The 19,857-nt window shown below is 41.0% G+C and overlaps 1 protein-coding gene across 4 annotated transcripts in view; it reads right to left on the reverse strand.

The window, feature by feature from the left end:
• COL11A1 (collagen type XI alpha 1 chain) overlaps nucleotides 1-19,857 on the reverse strand; it is a 164,754-nt gene that overhangs the window by 120,075 nt on the left and 24,822 nt on the right. For all 4 annotated transcript variants that reach the window (XM_064455620.1, XM_064455617.1, XM_064455618.1 and 1 more), the window contains exons 4-5: nucleotides 19,682-19,844; nucleotides 5,697-5,825 (exon numbers count right to left, since the gene is read on the reverse strand). In XM_064455620.1, the coding sequence (XP_064311690.1) occupies nucleotides 5,697-5,825; nucleotides 19,682-19,844 (292 nt within the window). The remainder of the gene's footprint in view (nucleotides 1-5,696; nucleotides 5,826-19,681; nucleotides 19,845-19,857) is intronic.

The following is a 19,857-nucleotide window of genomic DNA, read 5'->3' on the forward strand; positions in this document are numbered from 1 at the left end:
ATGCATCTCTATCCTAATGGCTTAGTATGAACTGCCCACAGAAAGCCCCACAGTTCGGGCAAGCTGCCAAATTCAACAGATTTTTGCAGAGCCTGTACATAAAAGCTAGTTAAAGATCACCCAGTTAAATAAACCTTGTTTAGCCATATATTGCAGTTACTTGGATCCAGAAAGGTACTGACAGAATTAAAATCCAGCTCCAAAGCTTATATCTTGAAGTCCTTAGGTCACTCCTACCCAACCCCCTATAGGAAGGGAGAGGCGATGGAAGAGGATGCAGGAGGCTGACCTTGGTTAGGCAGGAGATGGCATGGGGATCAAGATAGCACAGCTGAGCAAGCTTGTAAAAGAGGGTAGAATTTAAGATATATCCTCCCTTCATAGGCTGGCTAGCTCTATGTCTTTATTCACAGCTTCCTGGTTTTGTGACTCCCACTCTGAGACGCTCAATTTTTCCTGAGCTTTATTTAGGGTAACCTCAGCACTTAATTCAGTGGTGAAGGGACCCTGCAAGTAAGAAGTAGGCATTGAAATCCTCTCTGTTGCACCACCCAAATCACAGTTCGAATCTGATGCCCAGGTAAAAAGAAAAGGTAACGAGAAAAAGAAAATCTCAATGTAGCACTTAAGGTATCATCAGTAAAGACGCTTAGATGTGAACAGGTAGACCTACATATGAGAGCAAAGTCATGGTCTTAAGGTCTTGACACAAACCTAACATTTTATAAAGCAAATATTGTACTCCTGAGGTTGCAACGATGTGACGTGCATGCTCAAGCTCGTTTAATGGAAGATCACTACAATATATTCCATCAATCTTCCCTTTTTATGATTGGTAAGTTATTTTTAGCCTATATTTAGCCTACTAATTTATATTTTTAGTCTATATTTTAGTCTACTAATATTTTAGTCTTTTATTGAAGTCTCAGACCTCGCCCCCAACAAACGCACAAACAATTCTACCAGCTGAACTGGAAAGATGGCATAGGGTGGAAATGAGTACAGAAAAGGAAAGGACTCATTTAAGCCAGCACTGCTGTTGAAAGAAATGACCAAAACACTACAATGCTGGGTATGCGATTGTTTGCTCCTTTGCAGAAAGAAACACTGCCTAGGGTAATGAGGATTACACCGAGTTAAACAAAGTACTTTTGCCTTTAAACCTACATCACCTGAGACAAATCTTTCTCTCCAGTTGTTTCTTTAGTGGTCTAAAAATGATGCAACTTTTCAGAAAAACTCCATTCCTGGGCTGTGAACTTGTCAGGAGACTACCGAGGTGTGCGGTACCAAAAGAAATCCTATTCAGCTACGGAGGTGCAACTCTGCAAACATAATTTACTATTTCACTGACAAAAATCAACCACCTCCTTTAGGTTTTGTAGTCAGTGCTGGAAATGCATGTTAATAGGCTCTGCAATCCCACAGGTTTTCTCTTTCCTCTAAGCCAAGTATCAGTTTCTTATTCTGGTCTGTAATAATTCAAAGGCTCAGAGATGTAAGGCCAGGAGGGACTCAGACCACCTTGACTAACTCCTCTATACTTCCAGAGTTCAAAACTTCTCCCAGTCACCCTGTAACTCAGCCAGCTGAAGTATAAATTACATTTCCCAAAACTTTTAGAAAGGTATCTATCCTTGGCTTGAGGATATCTAGAGATACACTGCTTTGGACGTTTGTTCCTTCATTCCTAAAAATTTTGGTAGATCTTTTCCCATCTGAAATAATCTAACTTACTTTCTCTTCTCCCCCCAACCCATTCGTCTGCAGCCAGTATTTTCTTTCCATGAAGGTTCTTTGCATATGCGAACTGAGCAACACCTCAAGCTTTTGTCATTATTGTGGCCAAGTCAGACGTTCAGTTTTCCACTTCCCAAAACAACAACAGTTATGTACCTTTCATGTGACATTTCCATTTTTGCAATACACGTTTTGGTGACTGAACACCAGGACGGTATGTGACGCTCCAGTACATACCTCAGCTGACAGCGCACAGAGAAGTAACACCGCAGCTGCATTCTTACAAACCAAGGCATGCACTGCATTTTTTTGCCAGTTTTGCTTTGAGTGCCCACGTACAAACTGTCTCCCTTCTTTAATAACCAGAGTCTTTCGAGGTTACTGTCCAACAAACATTTTCAGCTTCTGCTGGCTTTAGCCAAAGCTGACACTGAAAGGCACAATCCGGCCCAGCCTTTAGTCCAGAGTTCTGTCTTCCCTCTTTCTCCTGTAGGAGCTGGTACGAAAACATGGGAGATCAAACCGGGAAGTCAATCTAGCTAAACAGTAACCTCGTCACGTTGGCTTTCAGCTTGGTCAGTATCCCAGCCTGGTAAATCACGTACCCCCAAAAGTGCTTTCACCGGCACAGCGGCAGATGAAGCCCACAGACGGGGACAGTCGGCTGCGCGCCTGCTAACACACGCAAGCAGGCTGTATTGCACAGAGTATCTCCCTCTTCTCAGTGTTCGCCCTGCATTTCTTTCTTTTCCTTGTGTGGGTCTCTTTGCCTTTAGTCGTGTTATCATCGTTTGCTGCTCTACAATATAGTGTTTCTGAAAAATTTTAATAGCATCCATTTTACACTCATTTCTATATCGCTAGCAAAATTCCTAAGCAAGTCTACTAAAAAGTTAATTCAGTGATAGCTCTCGGTTTACAGTAATTTCTTAATAAGGCAGCCAGATTCAAATCTCTTTGTCAAGTACTTCATCTCTGCCATACAATGCCTTTTTTTAAAATTCAAATACCATATGTTGACAAATCAGGAGCCTTATGAAGGTCTAAGTCTATGAATTCCATCAGATACCACTATCAAACTTGTAAACTCAAAACATGCAATCAGGCATTTTGAAATCATTGCTTTCCATATAGGCTGCCTGTAAATATATTTTTACCTTTTAACACCTTATTTAATTTTGGAATCACAGTTCAAAAAAATCAGCATTGCTTTCTTCCATAACTTCTTCCAGTACCTAAATAAGACTGGTTTCACTTATTTCCTCAAAATGAATTATCCATGTGATTCGATAGGCAGCATCTCAAAAGATAACGAGGTTTAGCAAGCTGCTTTTTTATCATTTAGCAGACAATCCCGTAATTCTGGGCAATTCAGTCAGCCAATTATTCCACTGCACAGTCATCGCACTGGTAGTATTGCTGATGTGATTATTTCGGATTACTATTACACAACATGTTGAAGAGATCCATTGACTTCACTGGGATATTCCTGCGAAGTTACACATATGAGCTTATGGATAGCAACAAGGAAATTGCATCTTGGTTCAGAAAGCAAAACGATTCAGTCACCACTCAGAGCAATAAATGGAAGCAAACAGAAATGGCAGCGCCCCATTTTCGTAATCTTTCAGCTCTGTTCAAGTTTTTTTCAAATTCATTTTAAAATGTTACATTACAAACTAAGATCTTTGATTTTACCTTTTTCTCTGTAGGTGCTCCCACAGGGCAAAAAAATAGGCCTTAGAAAAACACATTAAAAAACCACTAACCCCAAAAGCATTTTTGCAATGGCTGCTGAATTTAACGATATTTGCTGACTCCGGTGGCAGTTGCGTTAGGCTGTAGACGGTCTCTACTCAGGAGGCTCCAGAACAGCACCTATTGTTTGATTTCATGGTTCCCTTTCCTTGTTTGGGGCTCACAGGCTGTTTTCAACAGATATGCAGTATATAACTGGGAATTCTGTACGATGAGCATAGAACTATGTATGTGCACCTAGTTCTTATAATTATTTTTAATTCTGATCTACAAATGAGTGCTCTCAACTGACACTGGTGTTAAACATCTTTGTTATAGTATAAACATAATATTTGACAGCAGGAGATTCAGCTAGTCATCCATTATGGAGGGAATGGAATCCCTGGGCTATTTTATTCATATTCTACATCCTTTAGAAACATTGAATTACACCCTAATAACTCACTAGTTGTCACTGCTAATAATCAAGCACAAGTATTCATCCTTCTTCATCTAGAATAGGTTTTTGAATCCACAGTGTGATCCCCACTAATTTCTGGGGACTCCAAGCCTTGCCCACATGCATTACACTAAAGGCCAGGAGCCATCGGTGGTGGCCGGAGCAAGCAAACGTTTGCAATCTCTCTGAGCCATGTCACCGCCTGCTTAGGAGTTGATGCGAGTTTGGAGGTGGCAGTAGTCCCAACTTAGCTAAAGCATTTTAAGTATTTAGATATATCCCTCTTCAAGAAAGAGACCGAGGGATGATTTTAACAACCTTTTCCCACAAAGAGGAGTTTATTAGACTGACTACTCTTTAGTCTCATTTCGAAGTACAAAAGCACTGCCCTATTCAAACCTCCCAGATCTTTGCACAGGAAATAGAAAAAGGGTCTGAGCGCTAAGTCGCAAGGCAGCGGAGCCCAGGAAATTTCCCAAGCAAAATTTCACATTTCTTTGAAATGTAATAACAAGAAAAAATTAATTTGATTTTGCTACCTTTTATTTTCTTCCCCTAAAATATCAACAATATGCTTTCAGCCTGTTCTGTTTTGGAATATAGAGCATGGAGATGCACGTAGCCAGGCGCACAGACAGAAGGTCCTGCAGGGCCCTCGTGAAGAGACCAGACTCCACACACTGTAATGTCGTGGAAAGGCCCCTGCCTATGAGTAATTGCCTTGACGCACCTGGAACGATAGCTCTGATGCGCTGGATGTGGGAGTCCCTTTCAACTGGGAGTCCCTTTGCACTAAGTTCTGGGCCCTATGGACCTTAGTCACTTGATGACATAATTTTCAGTCAGAAAGAATAAATAGTAACAACAGACGAAATGATCATGTATTTAGGAAAAGCTCTGTCTCACAATGGGCTCAAAGCAGGCACCTGAGAACAATTCAGCAAGTTTCTAATGGTGACCTCTTGAGCAATCAGCAACAATCACCAGTCAGATCACACACACAGCTGAGCACACACTAACTGTCCAGAGCCAAGCTCAATTAAGACTAGTTATATTTTGTAGAAGCTTTCCACTTCCACAGGGTTTGATGCAGGCATTTAGAATGTGTGCAACACCCCATACAACTGCGGACCCTCAGAGGTCTAACCTGAGGAACTATCTTGCCCTCAGTGAATTACTCGGTTTATGGCAGTGACAACTGTCTACGGTGACAAATGGTTTCTGTAAACATTTTTTGTGTTTCTGGGAAAAATTCCAACTCTGTTTTGTCCCCGTTGATATTTACTGGCTACGACTGGAGCTGGCTGAAGTAATTTTGTGTGTACGTGCATTTGTACACCGGACACAGCTCATTAAAATACGTGGCATTTCTAGCAGAAGACGTTTACGACTGCAGAACACTCACAGCTCCCGTATCTTTCAAGCGCGGCGTTTGACGGTACTCGGCATCAGTTAAATGGTAAACATACACAGGAAGAACAAATAGATACAACTAAACAAACTCATATCGCTATCATTTTTTAAGGAATTACAGTTTAACTTAATTGAGCGTGCTGGTTATTCAAATACCCGTGTGATAGGCGCCTTCAAATGCTTGACATAAATGAGCGGATAGCAAAACCGAATGTACTCCTGCAGCCTTCGTCCCTCATGCCTAGAGCAACGCATGCCGGTTAGCTGTAAATGCTCCTCGGGTAACCTGCGCCCACCACTACCACTAACATGCAGTAAATCTAGTAATACCTGACTGATTACTCACCTCCTCAACCTGAGGATCTTGAGCCTGAGCAGCATTGGGCACTGGGGAATCACAGTCTGGGCTATAATGCTCGCAATAGTCATATGCAGCTCTGGGGTCAGCTATAATCAACAGCTGCTGGATCTCACCCTGCAGGAAAGCAGATGCAGATTAAATACAAAAGAAAGACCCGAAGTACAGAGTTTTCATTCAGAAAACAAAACCAGGCACATAATACTTAGATATTACATTAACATTTGTGGTTATAAATAACATACCTACTTAATTTCTGCTGCTATTCTGGAAAACATCCTGACCGTTGTTCACATGGCAAACCAATGCAAATTAATACCAAATGGACTAGGTGCAAAATTCTGGCTTAAAAACACTGTCTGGTTTGGAAAGGAGAGGGTGGGAAGGTGTAACTCCTGCTCTGTCATTCTCATGCTGTTTGTTTACTTCTTCACTGGGAACCAGCCTAAATTCCTAAGATTTAATTCAGGGCACTTCCTATTACCAGCATGCAGCTCAGCATGCAAGTGATCAACAGTATAATTCTGAGGGTTTGCATCACATCTGTACTCTCAAAGAAGGGGGGAAATAAAATAAAATAAAAAAGACTATACCAGAACCACAGCTATTGGAATAAAAAATAATTAAGTAAGCACCGTGTAATCACACGCTATAGAATATGTTGAAATAAAAATTTTAGCAGCTAATGAATGTTATTTTCATCTCTATTCCCGTGTATCTTGTGTAAAAGCAACATCACAGTAAAAAGACCCACTATTCCGGGTAATGAAAAAGGCTCTGCTGAGATTCCCTACAGAGACCTGGTATGTTTATCGTTCTCCACAGAAAGCTGCCCGGTATCCAGTGCACTTCTTAACATAGTGGTGCCATTTAAACAGCGTTAGGTAAATTCCTGCCAACGTTTCCACTATAAATTTCCTCGTTCAGGAGCTTCTTCTGCTGTCATAAAAATGAGGTGGTTGAAAATTGGCACATGTTCTTGGTCAAAACCCATTAATTTCAACCTCTCCCTATTTCCCCGAAGGGGGGATTTTTAAGATTTTATATATGTCTAATGTAATTTTTTTGTTGTTGTTTTTATGAAAAATGGGGGCAAAGGAATAACTGTGCATGTTTTGTCTTTAAAGAGAAAACATCATGACTGATGGAATGTACAGCTGGGAAAATTCACAATTATCTCCATATTTCCAAATTTGCTTTATATCTAGTAATGAGTAGCCTTTAACAAATTAACGAAATTGGAGAATATTTTAAAATAGTAATGAATAATTTGTAATGCTCTTTCCTTTCAAAAAGAAAAATCACAGAAAGAAGCAAAAACCCTCAAACTGAAAAAAATCTAACAACTTTCTGCAATTTTCCTAGTTCTACAATATTTTTATTAATTAATTTAATGTAAAATACGAAATACTTAGCACATAATTGCTACACATTGCAAATCTGTTTTTTACAATACTCTTAACTCATTTTACTCCACAGACTCATGTGTGTGTCTAATTTAGAGTTGGAATATTTTTTTTTTTAAGCTTCCAGAAATACTGGAGGTTGCCCTGCCAGTGGTTCTGGACTGCCTCTTTTATTTTCCTTAGCTCACTAATGCTTCCTGATTTGGACACCTTCCTACAAAACCTGCTCGACATACAGAGAGATTCGCCCCTTCATTCCTTATGTGACTCCCTCAGGAGTTTGAGTGCTCTGAGAGGCTTTGTACAGCCATCGTCAGCCTGGGCTACGCATCCCCCACCTCCAGCAAAGCGTTTCCAAAGTGCTCGGCCCTTCCTCTTTCACCAGCCAAATTATAAGGAAGGGGAGCAGAGGAATAGGTTAGAGAATTAGCAACTGAAAGACAAAAGAGGTAACTCTCTTGGAGCCACCATTAGAGCTGGAGGTGCAGAACCCCTGCCCTTACCCTGTAGAGCTCAGGTTATTGTCTCGCTGTACGCCCCTGAACACACACGGGTTCCTGGGACGCCCACACAGCTCACCACGGACACAGCGTGCCAGCTGGTGGGAGCAATGCCACAACTGCTCCCGAAACCCCTGCTGCTTACTGTGATGAGCTAAGAGAACCCGGGTGGGGCAGCACAGCCAGTAGCGTGGAGCTTGCTGTGTGCTGGTCTTGAATGTCACGGAATTTTGGCACTGGGTTTTGCCGGACCGTGCGTTCACAAGAAGCACTGGGCATGCTGCTACCACTTGGCTTAGATGTCCCCAAACTGGTTAAAGCTGTTCCTGATCCATTGACTGTACTTGCCAGCCCTGCCTGTCTGCCTGTCTTGGGTCCTCGCTGGTGTCTTCCGCAGTACACACAAACTGCTACTGGCTGTTCACGTGCCAGAAGTTTGTTGAGGAACTGATTAATTTTACATTTGGCACCTCAAATGTTAATTTTCCTCTCTTTCCTTCAACATCTGCTATAAAAATATTTCCAGTAAATTATTGTTTTCCTTTTTCTATTTCTTGTTTTTATATTTTTGCCTTTGCTAATTAAATGGCTTCTTCGAGCATTTGTACGTGACATACTGGCAGCGCCGTTTCACTCGTCGGCGAAGAGCTTTCATTTCGGATCAGGTCGATCACCTCAGCACATGCAATTCCCCATACATTATTGCGATATAGTTATCGCTCTAAGGTATTTGTTGGAGAAATCTACACTGTCTCTCTTTGAGAATTTTTCACAGGACGACTTCAGCCTTCACAAACACATTCTTTGATTTTAGCTGCTTGACTTTGTGAGACCGAAATAGAATTTTATAAAGTTGTTTGCAAATAAACTACATATACTTAATCAGGCCATACTTCATGACCTGGAGTCATAAATTAGGCACTACCATCACAAGTCCCAAGAAGTTTAAATGAAAATATGGATAAATGGAGTAATGGGTTATTAACAATTCTAATAGTTGGTCTCTAAAACGACGCTGAGGTATCTAAACCTATATACAAATGTGCATAATGTCATTCTTATTTGAAAATTGCAGGGAAGAGGGAAGTCTCCCAGGATAGAATTATGGAAGCAAGAGAGGGACGACAAGCTGGGGAAGGAGACAGGAGAACAGTGCAGAGTTTACAGTTACACCTGACCATCCTTGAAGTCCTCTGAAAAGTGCAGAAGGACAAGAGAGAAGTACGAGAGGCAGCCTTCTCTATAGATTGGTTCTGTTTCCTTCCCTGGGAAACTGTCGTGACCACCTCTGTTGGGAAAGACTGCACTGGCAGTCTAAGGCTATCAACTTCACAAAGTTGATAGACGATACAGCGTGTTACACAGTCAAATGTCTGATGTCTCTGCTGAGGCACCCTTCCACCATGATTTGATGTCAGAGGTAAGTGGGATGACAGTAGAAGGCAGAGAACTTGTGGTGAGGTATCAGATCTACAAAGCCACTTTCTCATCTTATTACTTGTAACAATGTGCATGCTTAACCTGCACCCAGAAGGGCTAAAAGCCTTTTTAGCACTTAAGAAGAAATATCTGCTGCCTTATGACATTTTTTTATCCTGGATAATCCTTAATACAATGTATTTTAAACAGCGTTTATCAGACATTTAACATTACTTGCATATTAGGGATGAGATAGCAGAGGGTTATGTCTCCGCCTGAGCTGCCCAGAGGAGAAGGGGGGCATCCAGCAAGGTATTCAGGCATCCCTAACATTAAGCATACAAGTACCGCTTGTAAGAAAAATGGATCAATTTGGAGTCTTAATGTTTAGTTTGGATCATAAATACTTGATCAAAATACACACTAAGTTGTTGTCAATCAAAGCCAGCACATAACGCATAAAGTCAATGCATAGTTGAGTAATTCCTCTCAATACGGAACCAAAAAAGTTAGTCTATGAACATTTTAATTTCTATTTTGGGAACGTGCTCATAATTAAAATCAGAGGCTTTTGAATCAGCCTCGTGGTTATATGAAAAAAGCTGCCTGAGAATCATAAAATACCAGTTATGCCTAGCATGAAAACATGGTACAGAAGGGTTACTGCTGTAGCATCGTCATAAAAGGTGCTCTACCAAATAAGCTACTCTCTGCGGAATCCTCCAAGACTATTAAAAGGAATTGATTCGATCCGAGGGAACATTTGCTCCTCTGCGGCCACGCCACAGCAAATGTGGAGAACCAGGCTCCAGAGCTACGCGGGAACATGCTCAAAGGAGTCGAACGCCCGCCTGTTGGAACAGCTGCCCGGCCCCCCACTCAGGTTATCGTTCTACACCAAGGAACAGCCCAGCTAAGTGGTGAATCGGGTGGTCGAAAGCTCCTCTGTGGGTCTCCACAGTGCCGTTCTAGAATAAGAACGTTTACGTGTACGTACACTTCCAGGATTTGTTGAAAAACACACCTCCCTAAGTAGTAAGGCACAAGGTGGGGTATCTGCACTGAAAACACAGCCTCTTGATAGCAACACAGTTTGCAGCACTGAAAAGATAAAGCGGTGACTAACAAAAAAAAGAAAATGGAGAGCCGGTTTGCAGGAAAGCAGTAGACTACCAGGTTCTCTTTCCAGTTTTACTGACTTTCTCTTGATGTAATTATTGCTTTAGTTAGCCTCACGGTAGCAGACACTATATTTGATTCCACCTTTTAGAGCCTTTTTCTTAGATTCCACAGCAGAAATCGGAATAAGAAAAAACTCCAGTTAGAGATGGTGTCAGATTTTCTCAATGAGGTAAATCACTGAGGGCCTGGAAAGTAAGGAATGAATTATTTTATCAGTATAAGCAATAAATGTTAATGGCTGCTTAGTAACTTAATTGTGACTACGTAAAAAGTCTTAGATATTGTCTCTCTTCTTGAAACATTCTCTCTTCCTTTTAACTACGTAGTCTTACTAATGCTTTCTAAATATGGTCTGTTAGAGAAGTACAACCATAAAGTAGTCCATTTGCAGTCTAATTATCAGCTAAAAGTTTCTATCGCTAATAAAAGACATCTCTACTGTCACCTGCCAGCATCGTTAAAAAGGCAAAAGTATGGATTCCTGCAAGGCTGTAAGGGCACTCCGTGAAGCAATCAGTGCTGAAATTACTGGGTTTTCCAGTATTTAAAATTTTATGGCCTAGTTCCCTAGTTCTACAAGAACATCAAACTGTTCAGTTGCAGAAACAGATTTTTGGGATCTCTTTCACCCGAATCTTACTAAAACAACAGCCCTGCCAGGCAGAAGTGGCCTTTGTCCAGGGGAGAGCAGGTGAGCATTACTTGAGAAGCTCTGCAGGACCCCCTCCACAGGATAAAACTTCACAAATTATTCTAAACATTTAAAAAAAGATTTTTCAAAGAACGAGTGATCTTGGTAGTTGCATAACTAGGATGCTACTTACAATGTGACTGGACCAGAGCTGAGAACTCAAGCTGTAGTTTCTTATTGTAAAATAATGAAATTTTCTAGAATTATTTCATCAGGAGAAAGTTCATTGTTCTTTTTCAGCTTGACAAAAAAGTAACGAAAAATAAAGCAGCAATTACCTAAATGTCTAATTTATATATTTGAGGTTCAGAAAGACTTCCTACAACTCGAGTGGGATGGTTGGTATTAGCAAAATACCGCCCTTCTGATTCACATTCTGGATAAAACGAGTACCTCTTATGGGCTTACAAGAATAATTAGATTTTAAAGATGACTACCTAAGTGGTGATAAAAGCATAACAAAACCAGTGCTGGGCACTTATAGCCACTCAGGAGAACACCACCAATATTCTTCATTTTCATACGAATGATGGCTAAAGCCTAGGAACTGCAGAGTGGACTCTTCAGTAGATCAGCAGAAACCCTAACCTGTGTGTATATGCCCACTTTCTCTAATTAGTTATGTGACAGCACAACTATAGACTCCAAAGAACAGAAGTCTAGACAGCCTGGATATTATTACTATAGAATTTAGAAGAACCTGCTGCAGAATTCATTTAATCTTCCTGCAAAAATTTCAGGGATTGAAGAATTCCAGGGGCCTTTAATATAATATTCCATAACCCAGGCCCATTGCATAATATAGCTAGAGAAAGATATTTAGAGCCTGCCAGACTGAAGCACTGTAAAAGCAATAAATTGTGCAAGCAGGATTCTGTACAGATCAAAGTTTCCATAGAAATCAATGTCTCCTTGATTCTTTGAAACTCCACGGTTATAGTAGCATATACGCAGCTTGGTTAAGAAATAGGTTGATACACCAGTTATAATTTTTAACCTTCAAAACATAGCTGTTCACAGCCCAAAGTCTACCGCAATTGTCGGCTGAGAGACTAGATTTTATTCCAGTGCCTGTACATACAGCACGTGGACGTCTCACACACACACACACGACCTGGGACATCCTATTTTCTTGATGAAAGACCTGCAAACCTGTTACGCTGTCATTTTCCTTTGAAACCTCATTTACAGCTGTTCTTTAAAACTTAAATGTATTACACACAATATTAAATGAGATGATAATAAATCCCATCTGTAAAATTCACTGGAGCTGATATAACAGGCAGCATTTTTTGAGGCCAGGTTGTTAATTTTAAACGTAAGTACAAACAGTTTAGTTAAATGAACATGCCTTTGTTTCTTGGGAATATTCCTTGAATACAAGCTTGAACTCCAACAAATTACCAGAGCTTTGCTTTTTTTTCTCTCTCCCCCCCCCCCGGTTTCAAAACTAAGGAAGGGAAACAAGGAAGACAGAATTATTTGCCTTTGTTCATCAAGCAAAAGTTTGGAAATACTGTTTAAAAAAAAAAGCCAAAAACACCAAATCACCTTTCTTTCAGATTAAAAAAAAAAAAAGGCAAAACAAGGCAAAACAAAATAAGCCAAATGAAAGCTTTTGTAAAAAATGCTGGGTTTTTATTATGTGCCTCGGAAATGGAAAAATCGTTTGTTTTGCTTTTACTTTTTTGTTGTTTTTTTCCCTCCCAATGCTGGAAGTTGGCCGCTCATCTGGTGTTGACAGCTAGAAGGTTGCTTCTAAATATTTTTGCCCGGAACCAATTCCATTTTCTGGTTCCTGTCCCAGTTACATTAAACATTACACTTTAGCCTGACTGACACTACCCGTTTAGTGAGTCACTAGCAATTACTAAAGGTGACGTATGACGGGAATCATTTTGGCTCTGCCTCCCCAGCTAGTAGCGCGGCTCAGCGGGACAGCACGAAACAGAGGGTACTAATGACACATCACTCACACTCCGCGCCTTTGGGGGAGTCTGACTTTGGGCCAGCTTCCTTATTCTGCTTTAGCCATACAGCAATTTTGGTCAGTCAGTAAAAGCTCTACCCGTTCTGCTACTGCTACCTTCTTCACGGAGTAACAACACAGAGGGATGGCCTTCCTGCACCTGCAACCTTGGACTTCCCATGCTTACAGATACTCGAGGCATGGTTACTCACCTGAAGGGATCTGCAAGTGAAACCACAGTAAGGCACTAGCACTCTATCTTCACCTGCTCACTCACGCTATCTGAAGGAATCCTATGCTGTACATGAGCGTATGAATGCCTTTCTCTTGAACAGGGCTTTGTAAACAAGGATTAGTGCAAGGATTTAATCTCAGTCTGTGTGCAGTTAAAGCTTTCAGTGGCTTTGAATGAGAGTCTTATATACATCAAGGTTTTATCTTGTTATACTCACAGCACAGTGCCTAAATATCATTGTATTGGTCTGACATGTGGGGAGTTTTGAAGGAAAAAAGTCTCTATAGGGAAACACCTGCATAAAGACTCTGTTAGTTATTAACTTATTATAAAATGCTTATTATAAAAACCTGTTGCATTGTTCTCACCAACAGTACTAAATGAGGAGTGACAAATCCTTACAGCTGGCAAAGAATAAAAAGATCCCTGTTATTTATCAAACATTTAAGCTACAAACATACTTCAGTGGATACAATTCAAAACTCTCTTACTGGGTGCCATGTACCAGCATCTAATTTATTTTTTTCTTTATTTTTGTACGCTGTTGTAGGAATTTCCTTTGCAGCAAGCACTTACAAACCAGCCCTTCTTGCACTATGTATTTGAAAACAGAGCAGAGATTAATTTCAAATGACACATGTAGAAGTTTGAGGTATTCTGTGTCAGTCTTTCACAAACAAGCATTTACAAGTTAGGCCCACTGACAGCAGCAGATCCACTTCAGCAAGCAAGTGCTTAGCAGTGTAAATGAAGGTCTCATGATTCGGCAGTTAGTAATAATACAGTTTCTAGACAGCATAATTTTATTATTTTAAAACACGTTCATGGCTTATCACCTCCTTCTCAATCACTTGTATGCACCTGATGCTTAATGCTCACTTGTATTCAAAATCTTGACTATTTGTGACGACATGTTGATTTCCGTATTAACTGAGGACCATGTTATAAAATCTCAGACTAGCACTCACACTCAGGAATGGGCAACAGGCAACTCCAAATTAAAATTTCCTCATATAAAACACACAAACCCCCCCACAAGATTTGGAAATTACTTAATATAATTTTTTTTCTTGCTTGTAAAGCTAAACCAAAGATCTTTCTGAGAGCACTGCTAAACAAACGCCTCTTGGCTCTAGTACCAGTAGGTAAACTTACCAAGGAACATTATGTTTGTTGAGTATACAAAAAGAGCAAATTAGGTAGTCATTTATCATGCTCTTGGAACACTAATCAGCCCTTTCCTTCTTTCAGTGGTGATCTACCTGATCTCTGGACAGCCAGCACACTCACTCACTCACAAATTATTGATCATAGGATCAATAGGGAATAGGAAAGTTATATCAAAGTAGTCACGGCAAACTGATTAAAATGCAGGCTTTTAAAATTTCCCAGCGTAGCCTAGCAAATCGTTGGGTTAACAATAGTCAGACTGCCAGAATCAGAGCAAATGCAGAACTGCCTAGAAAACAGAAGTTAATATTAGGAACAGAAAAAGAAAAGGAAATAGCCAAGAATTTAACTGCATTACGTTTTGTCGTATTACAAATTTAAAATAATCCAGTTAGAAACAAAGAAGAATATCTGATTGAATGCAGTGTAACACTGTTTTAAAATAAGTTTTGAAATCTTCCTCACAGGAGCAGTATTTGTTCTGAGTGTCAGACTCGTTCTGAGTTCAAGAATGTTCTTCATTCAAATAGAATGTTTGAATTAGAGAAACATCTAATTCAAACATTGTCTGAGGATTCTAAATGAATGGTCCAGGCAAATACGTTAGAGCAATATGACTGAAGTAGTGAATCTTTTTTCCAAAGACACAATCCAGTTGTCAGGATAATGTCATGTAATAATATCTATTTCTGACTCGTGGAAGAACTCCCAGAGGGTTAGATGTACTATCTAAGGGAACAGGTACATGTGATGAATCTAGCTGGATAAAAAACTGGCTGGATGGCCAAGCCCAGAAAGTTGTGGTGAATGGGGTTAAATCCAGTTGGCAGCCGGTCACGAGCAGGGTTCCCCAGGGCTCAGTGTTGGGGCCAGCTCTGTTTAATACCTTTATCAATGATCTGGACGAGGGGATCGAGGGCACCCTCAGTTAAGTTTGCAGATGACACCGAGCTGGGCGGGAATGTTGATCTGCTCGAGGGCAGGAAGGCTCTGCAGAGGGACCTGGGCAGGCTGGATCCATTGGCCAAGCCCAGCTGTGTGAGGTTTAACAAGGCCAAGTGCCGGATCCTGCCCTTGGGTCACACCAACCCCAGGCAGCGCCCCAGGCCTGGGGCAGAGGGGCTGGGAAGTGCCCGGCGGAGAAGGCCCTGGGGGTGCTGGCTGACAGCCGGCTGGGCATGAGCCAGCAGTGCCCGGGTGGCCAAGGAGGCCACCAGCCCCCGGGCTTGTGTCAGCACTGGTGTGGCCAGCAGGAGCTGGGCAGGGATGGGGCCCCTGTGCTCGGCCCTGGGGAGGCCCCACCTCGAGTGCTGGGCTCAGGTTTGGGCCCCTCGGGACAAGAAGGGCCTGGAGGGGCTGGAGCGTGTCCAGAGAAGGGCAGCGGGGCTGGGGCAGGGTCTGGAGCACAAGTGTGCTGGGGAGCGGCTGAGGGGGCTGGGGGGGTTTAGCCTGGAGAAGGGGGGGCTGAGGGGAGCCCTTCTCGCTCTCTGCAGCTGCCTGAGAGGGGCTGGAGTGAGGGGGGGGCTGGGCTGTGCTCCCAAGTCACCAGTGACAGAACTATCTATGGCCTACTATGACTAAAACCATCATTATTACCCAAGATAAAACAGACTTTGTGGTGCATGGATACAATATACTGTAAATTCTAACAGGTCACTATACACTTCTGTGTTTCTTTTTATGTGCTTCCTACATTTAAGCCAATAAAGGCATCAAATGTCATACGGAAAGTCTGTCTTATACAGTTTTAAGTCTTAAGCACTTAAATCTAATGTCATGGTTAAGTAAGTTCATTTCTGGTATTTTCTGCACATAGAATAAGACACATTGTGTTATGTGTTTCTTCAGTGCCTGTTGTGGTCTCCAGATACAGCAGGGTTCACAACACAGAAATACTACCAAGAACAACCATGGAACCACCAAACATCACTCTGTGCTACCACGAATGAAACAAACAGAACATTTAGGACACAGCCAGGAGATTCCCAAGCAGGAGACAAATTTCAGGGAACAGCCCCAGACTTTAGAAATTGTAGCAGCAGTAGCTAAGGATGGATAAAGTCTTGTTAATGAAACAAAAAATCTTGTTTAGAGAGTGAAAAAACATGAGACAAAAAACTAGATTATGTTTTGCTTGGCCAGACTTTGATGGACACATCATTAAAACCGTATATGGCATAGTACTTTGTTTAAACTTCGAGGGACATTCTAAATGCCCATTTTCATAATGCACATTTTTAGCTATAGATTCAAATAACTGAACATAGGTATGAATGTACCCATGGTGGCTGTACAGTAAAAGAGAAAGCAGAAACCTATCCCAAAAGACACGACTGTAAGCTTCTAATATAAGAGACTTCAGACTAAACCTAAGTCCCCAGCAATTACAAGAACAGCCTTACAAGAATGTAACTGATTTCTCGGACTAAAGCAAGAGAAAAGGGTGCAATCAGTTAAGCAAGGGAACATAATCACTGAAGGGATATAGAAATGTACAGCGATATTACAAATGGTAAAAATGTTGCTGTTCTCAGTGCTGAATATTAAGATTCAGCCTGTAAATTGACTACAGCAGACAGCTGCGCCACTGCTTTGCATGTCCAGAGAAGGGCAGCGGGGCTGGGGCAGGGTCTGGAGCACAAGTGTGCTGGGGGGCGGCTGAGGGGGCTGGGGGGGTTTAGCCTGGAGAAGGGGGGGCTGAGGGGAGCCCTTCTCGCTCTCTGCAGCTGCCTGAGAGGGGCTGGAGTGAGGGGGGGGCTGGTCTCTGCTCCCAAGTCACCAGTGACAGGACGAGAGGGAACGGCCCCAGGCTGCGTCAGGGCAGGTTTAGGTTGGATATGAGGGAAAATTTCTTCACCCAAAGGGTTGTCAAGCACTGGCACAGGCTGCCCAGAGAGGTGGGGGAGTCCCCATCCCCAGAGGTATTTAAAAGACATTTGGACGTGGTGCTTAGGGACATGGTTTAGTGGTGGTCTTGGCAATGTTAGGTAAATGGTTGGCCTGGGTGATCTGAAAGGTCCTTTCCAAACTAAATGATTCTAATCTATGATTCTTTTGTGAGTCCAAAGTCATCTTTCTTCTTAGTGGGTCTCAGCTGGAATTAAAGCACTGACTTGCCATGTCAATATAGGAGATTTCTGCAAGAAATTGGACAGAGGATCACTAGCTTCCTTTTTTATCCTTTAACACATACAAACACCCTCAGAGAAAAGTATTTTTATTTAAATCATTGTTGCAATTTCTGTTAAAGTTATATCCTCACGTCCATGTTGACTTCACAAAAGTTTGACTTCATGAAAAATGTAGGGTTATTTTCTTGGTTTCTTCAATTAACTTGCTAATTCTGATTTTTAAGGACCAATTTCAATTTGCTAAGTATGCCTTCATCCAACCTCAGTGACTCTTCCAGCAGTTGCTAACCAAAAAATAATTACATTCTAACACATCCCTTCCCATTTCTTCTTCCTCTTGAAGGAAGGGCTTGAAAGAGTGGAGGGAATTGTATATACAACTGCAAAAGGTACCGATGGAGGCAACGATCACTGAGGAGGAACTGCTAGAGTAGGAATTATTTTGCCTTAAAATAGTTACTCTTGGTTATGACTCAAAGTTTCATCTTTCTCTCTAAGTGGCTAATAACCCTTGTGACAGACGAGTGACACAGCAGGAGATTTTCAGAATTATCGTTTTTTTTACTATCTCCTTCTGTATGACCTTGGGAATGGTCTTAATCTCTAACAAATTTTTTTTTGAGGATTTAACATTTAAAACCGTTCAAAATATAGAGGACAGATACAGTATCATAATAGTCAACAACTTCAGAGATGAAAGGCCCCTAGCATGCTTCTCTTTTACTCAACATGTTACTTAATGCAAAGGAGTAAATCTCTCTCTTCATGCACATATCATCAACCACTGTACTTATTTTCAAACAGCTATGTACAATCATTTCAGCACCTCTGAAACTTCAGGCAGGGATTTTTGTTTAGCAGCTGCACTGAGTAAAACAAACTAAACACCAATGTTTAGTTATTGTGCGCTTCCCTCCTTGACAACTTCTTGCAAGGTTTGTAACCACTTCAAAACAAGCCAGGGTCTGTTGTCTTGGTTTCTATTAAGATCTAAAATCACTTGTAAAACACTAACATAATATCAGTTTACCTACTTTTATTGCATTTTTTTTGCTGAGTTCTTTTATGTATATAAACATTGCGCATATTTTGACCATTTATTACCAAATACACATACTGTGAGACTTGGTTTCTGACCTAAGAAAGAAATACTAATTAAAATTGAAAGTAATTATCCCATGTGGAGACCAAAAATCCTTGTCCCACCCCAGATAAGGCACCTGTGGAATTCATCTTCAAATGGAAAATAATATTCCTCAGATGCAAACTGTATTAGGGACTACAAGTAAAATAGGCTGTGTACCGAGCATATCGCACTGGTTGACCCATTAAGTCATCCCAGAAATTGCCCATTCAAGAGTCTCGTCTTCCATCATGCCCATGGAAATGAGAGATAACAATGGCGCAATGTTACACTCAAAATTCATATATCCTCTCTTGATACCTACGCAGCTTCTCAAGCTCTGCTTAAATTAGGATTACAACTCTGGACATTTACGGAGCACAGATGTTCTGTAGATGAAGTTAACTACTGATCTGTATTTCCTTATTTTTCAGTTTTAATTTAAATTTTACAGTTCTGACTATTGTACAACAATATTATAAAAGAAACTCAATAGTGTAGATTTAGAGAAGCTTCATTATTAGTCTGTAAAAATAATCGTTGACATAAGGATTCTACCTTGAAAGGCCTCAAGATTGGCAGTCACATACTTCCTTAGAGGCATTTTACCCTTCCTATATGTACTTCTTGGCCAGTAAATGATGGAAACATATATGTCCTTATTGCCAAAGTATGTTCCAGTTACTGGAAAGAGTAGTAAGTGGGATAAACAATATAAGGGATTCATATTACACAGAAAATTTTCCAGGTCCTTCTCCCCCTCTCCCAAATACTGTTAGCATGCACAAATATCTGTAAATGTTTAAGAGAGACAAAACTAAAATGATTCAGTAGTGTGCTACTCAACTTTCCTAGGACAATTCTCCTAAATCTCAGGTACCTCAGTATCAGGCAGAAAGACAAAAAAAGCAAGCCCCTTCCAGACACAACATAATCTAAAGAACAGAAAAATGTGTCATATCTTCCAGCAATGAGAGACTTCCCTGGTTTACCTTCTCTTTTATTTCAGTCTACCCTAAGAGGTTCTATAAATCGAAATTTCTACACTACACCAGCTCCTGCCCTAAAAAATTTATTCTGATTTCCATTAAGTACTTCACTCACCACAAAAATTGCCCAATCCCGTTTGTTCCGTACGGATTTTTACCTCAAAAACTTCTTCGTCCAGAATCCTGGTTCCAAAGACAGTGATGCCATTGGTGTCCACAACTGTTTTGTCACTTCTTTCAAGTGGTTTCGTAGTTTTTTTGTTACAGTCAACGATCATTGTAACACTTTTTTTCTCCACACTAATAGCTACTCGATGCCACCTATTAAAAAAAC

Source organism: Phalacrocorax carbo, chromosome 6 (genome assembly GCF_963921805.1).
Source record: "Phalacrocorax carbo chromosome 6, bPhaCar2.1, whole genome shotgun sequence".
Taxonomy (NCBI): domain Eukaryota; kingdom Metazoa; phylum Chordata; class Aves; order Suliformes; family Phalacrocoracidae; genus Phalacrocorax; species Phalacrocorax carbo.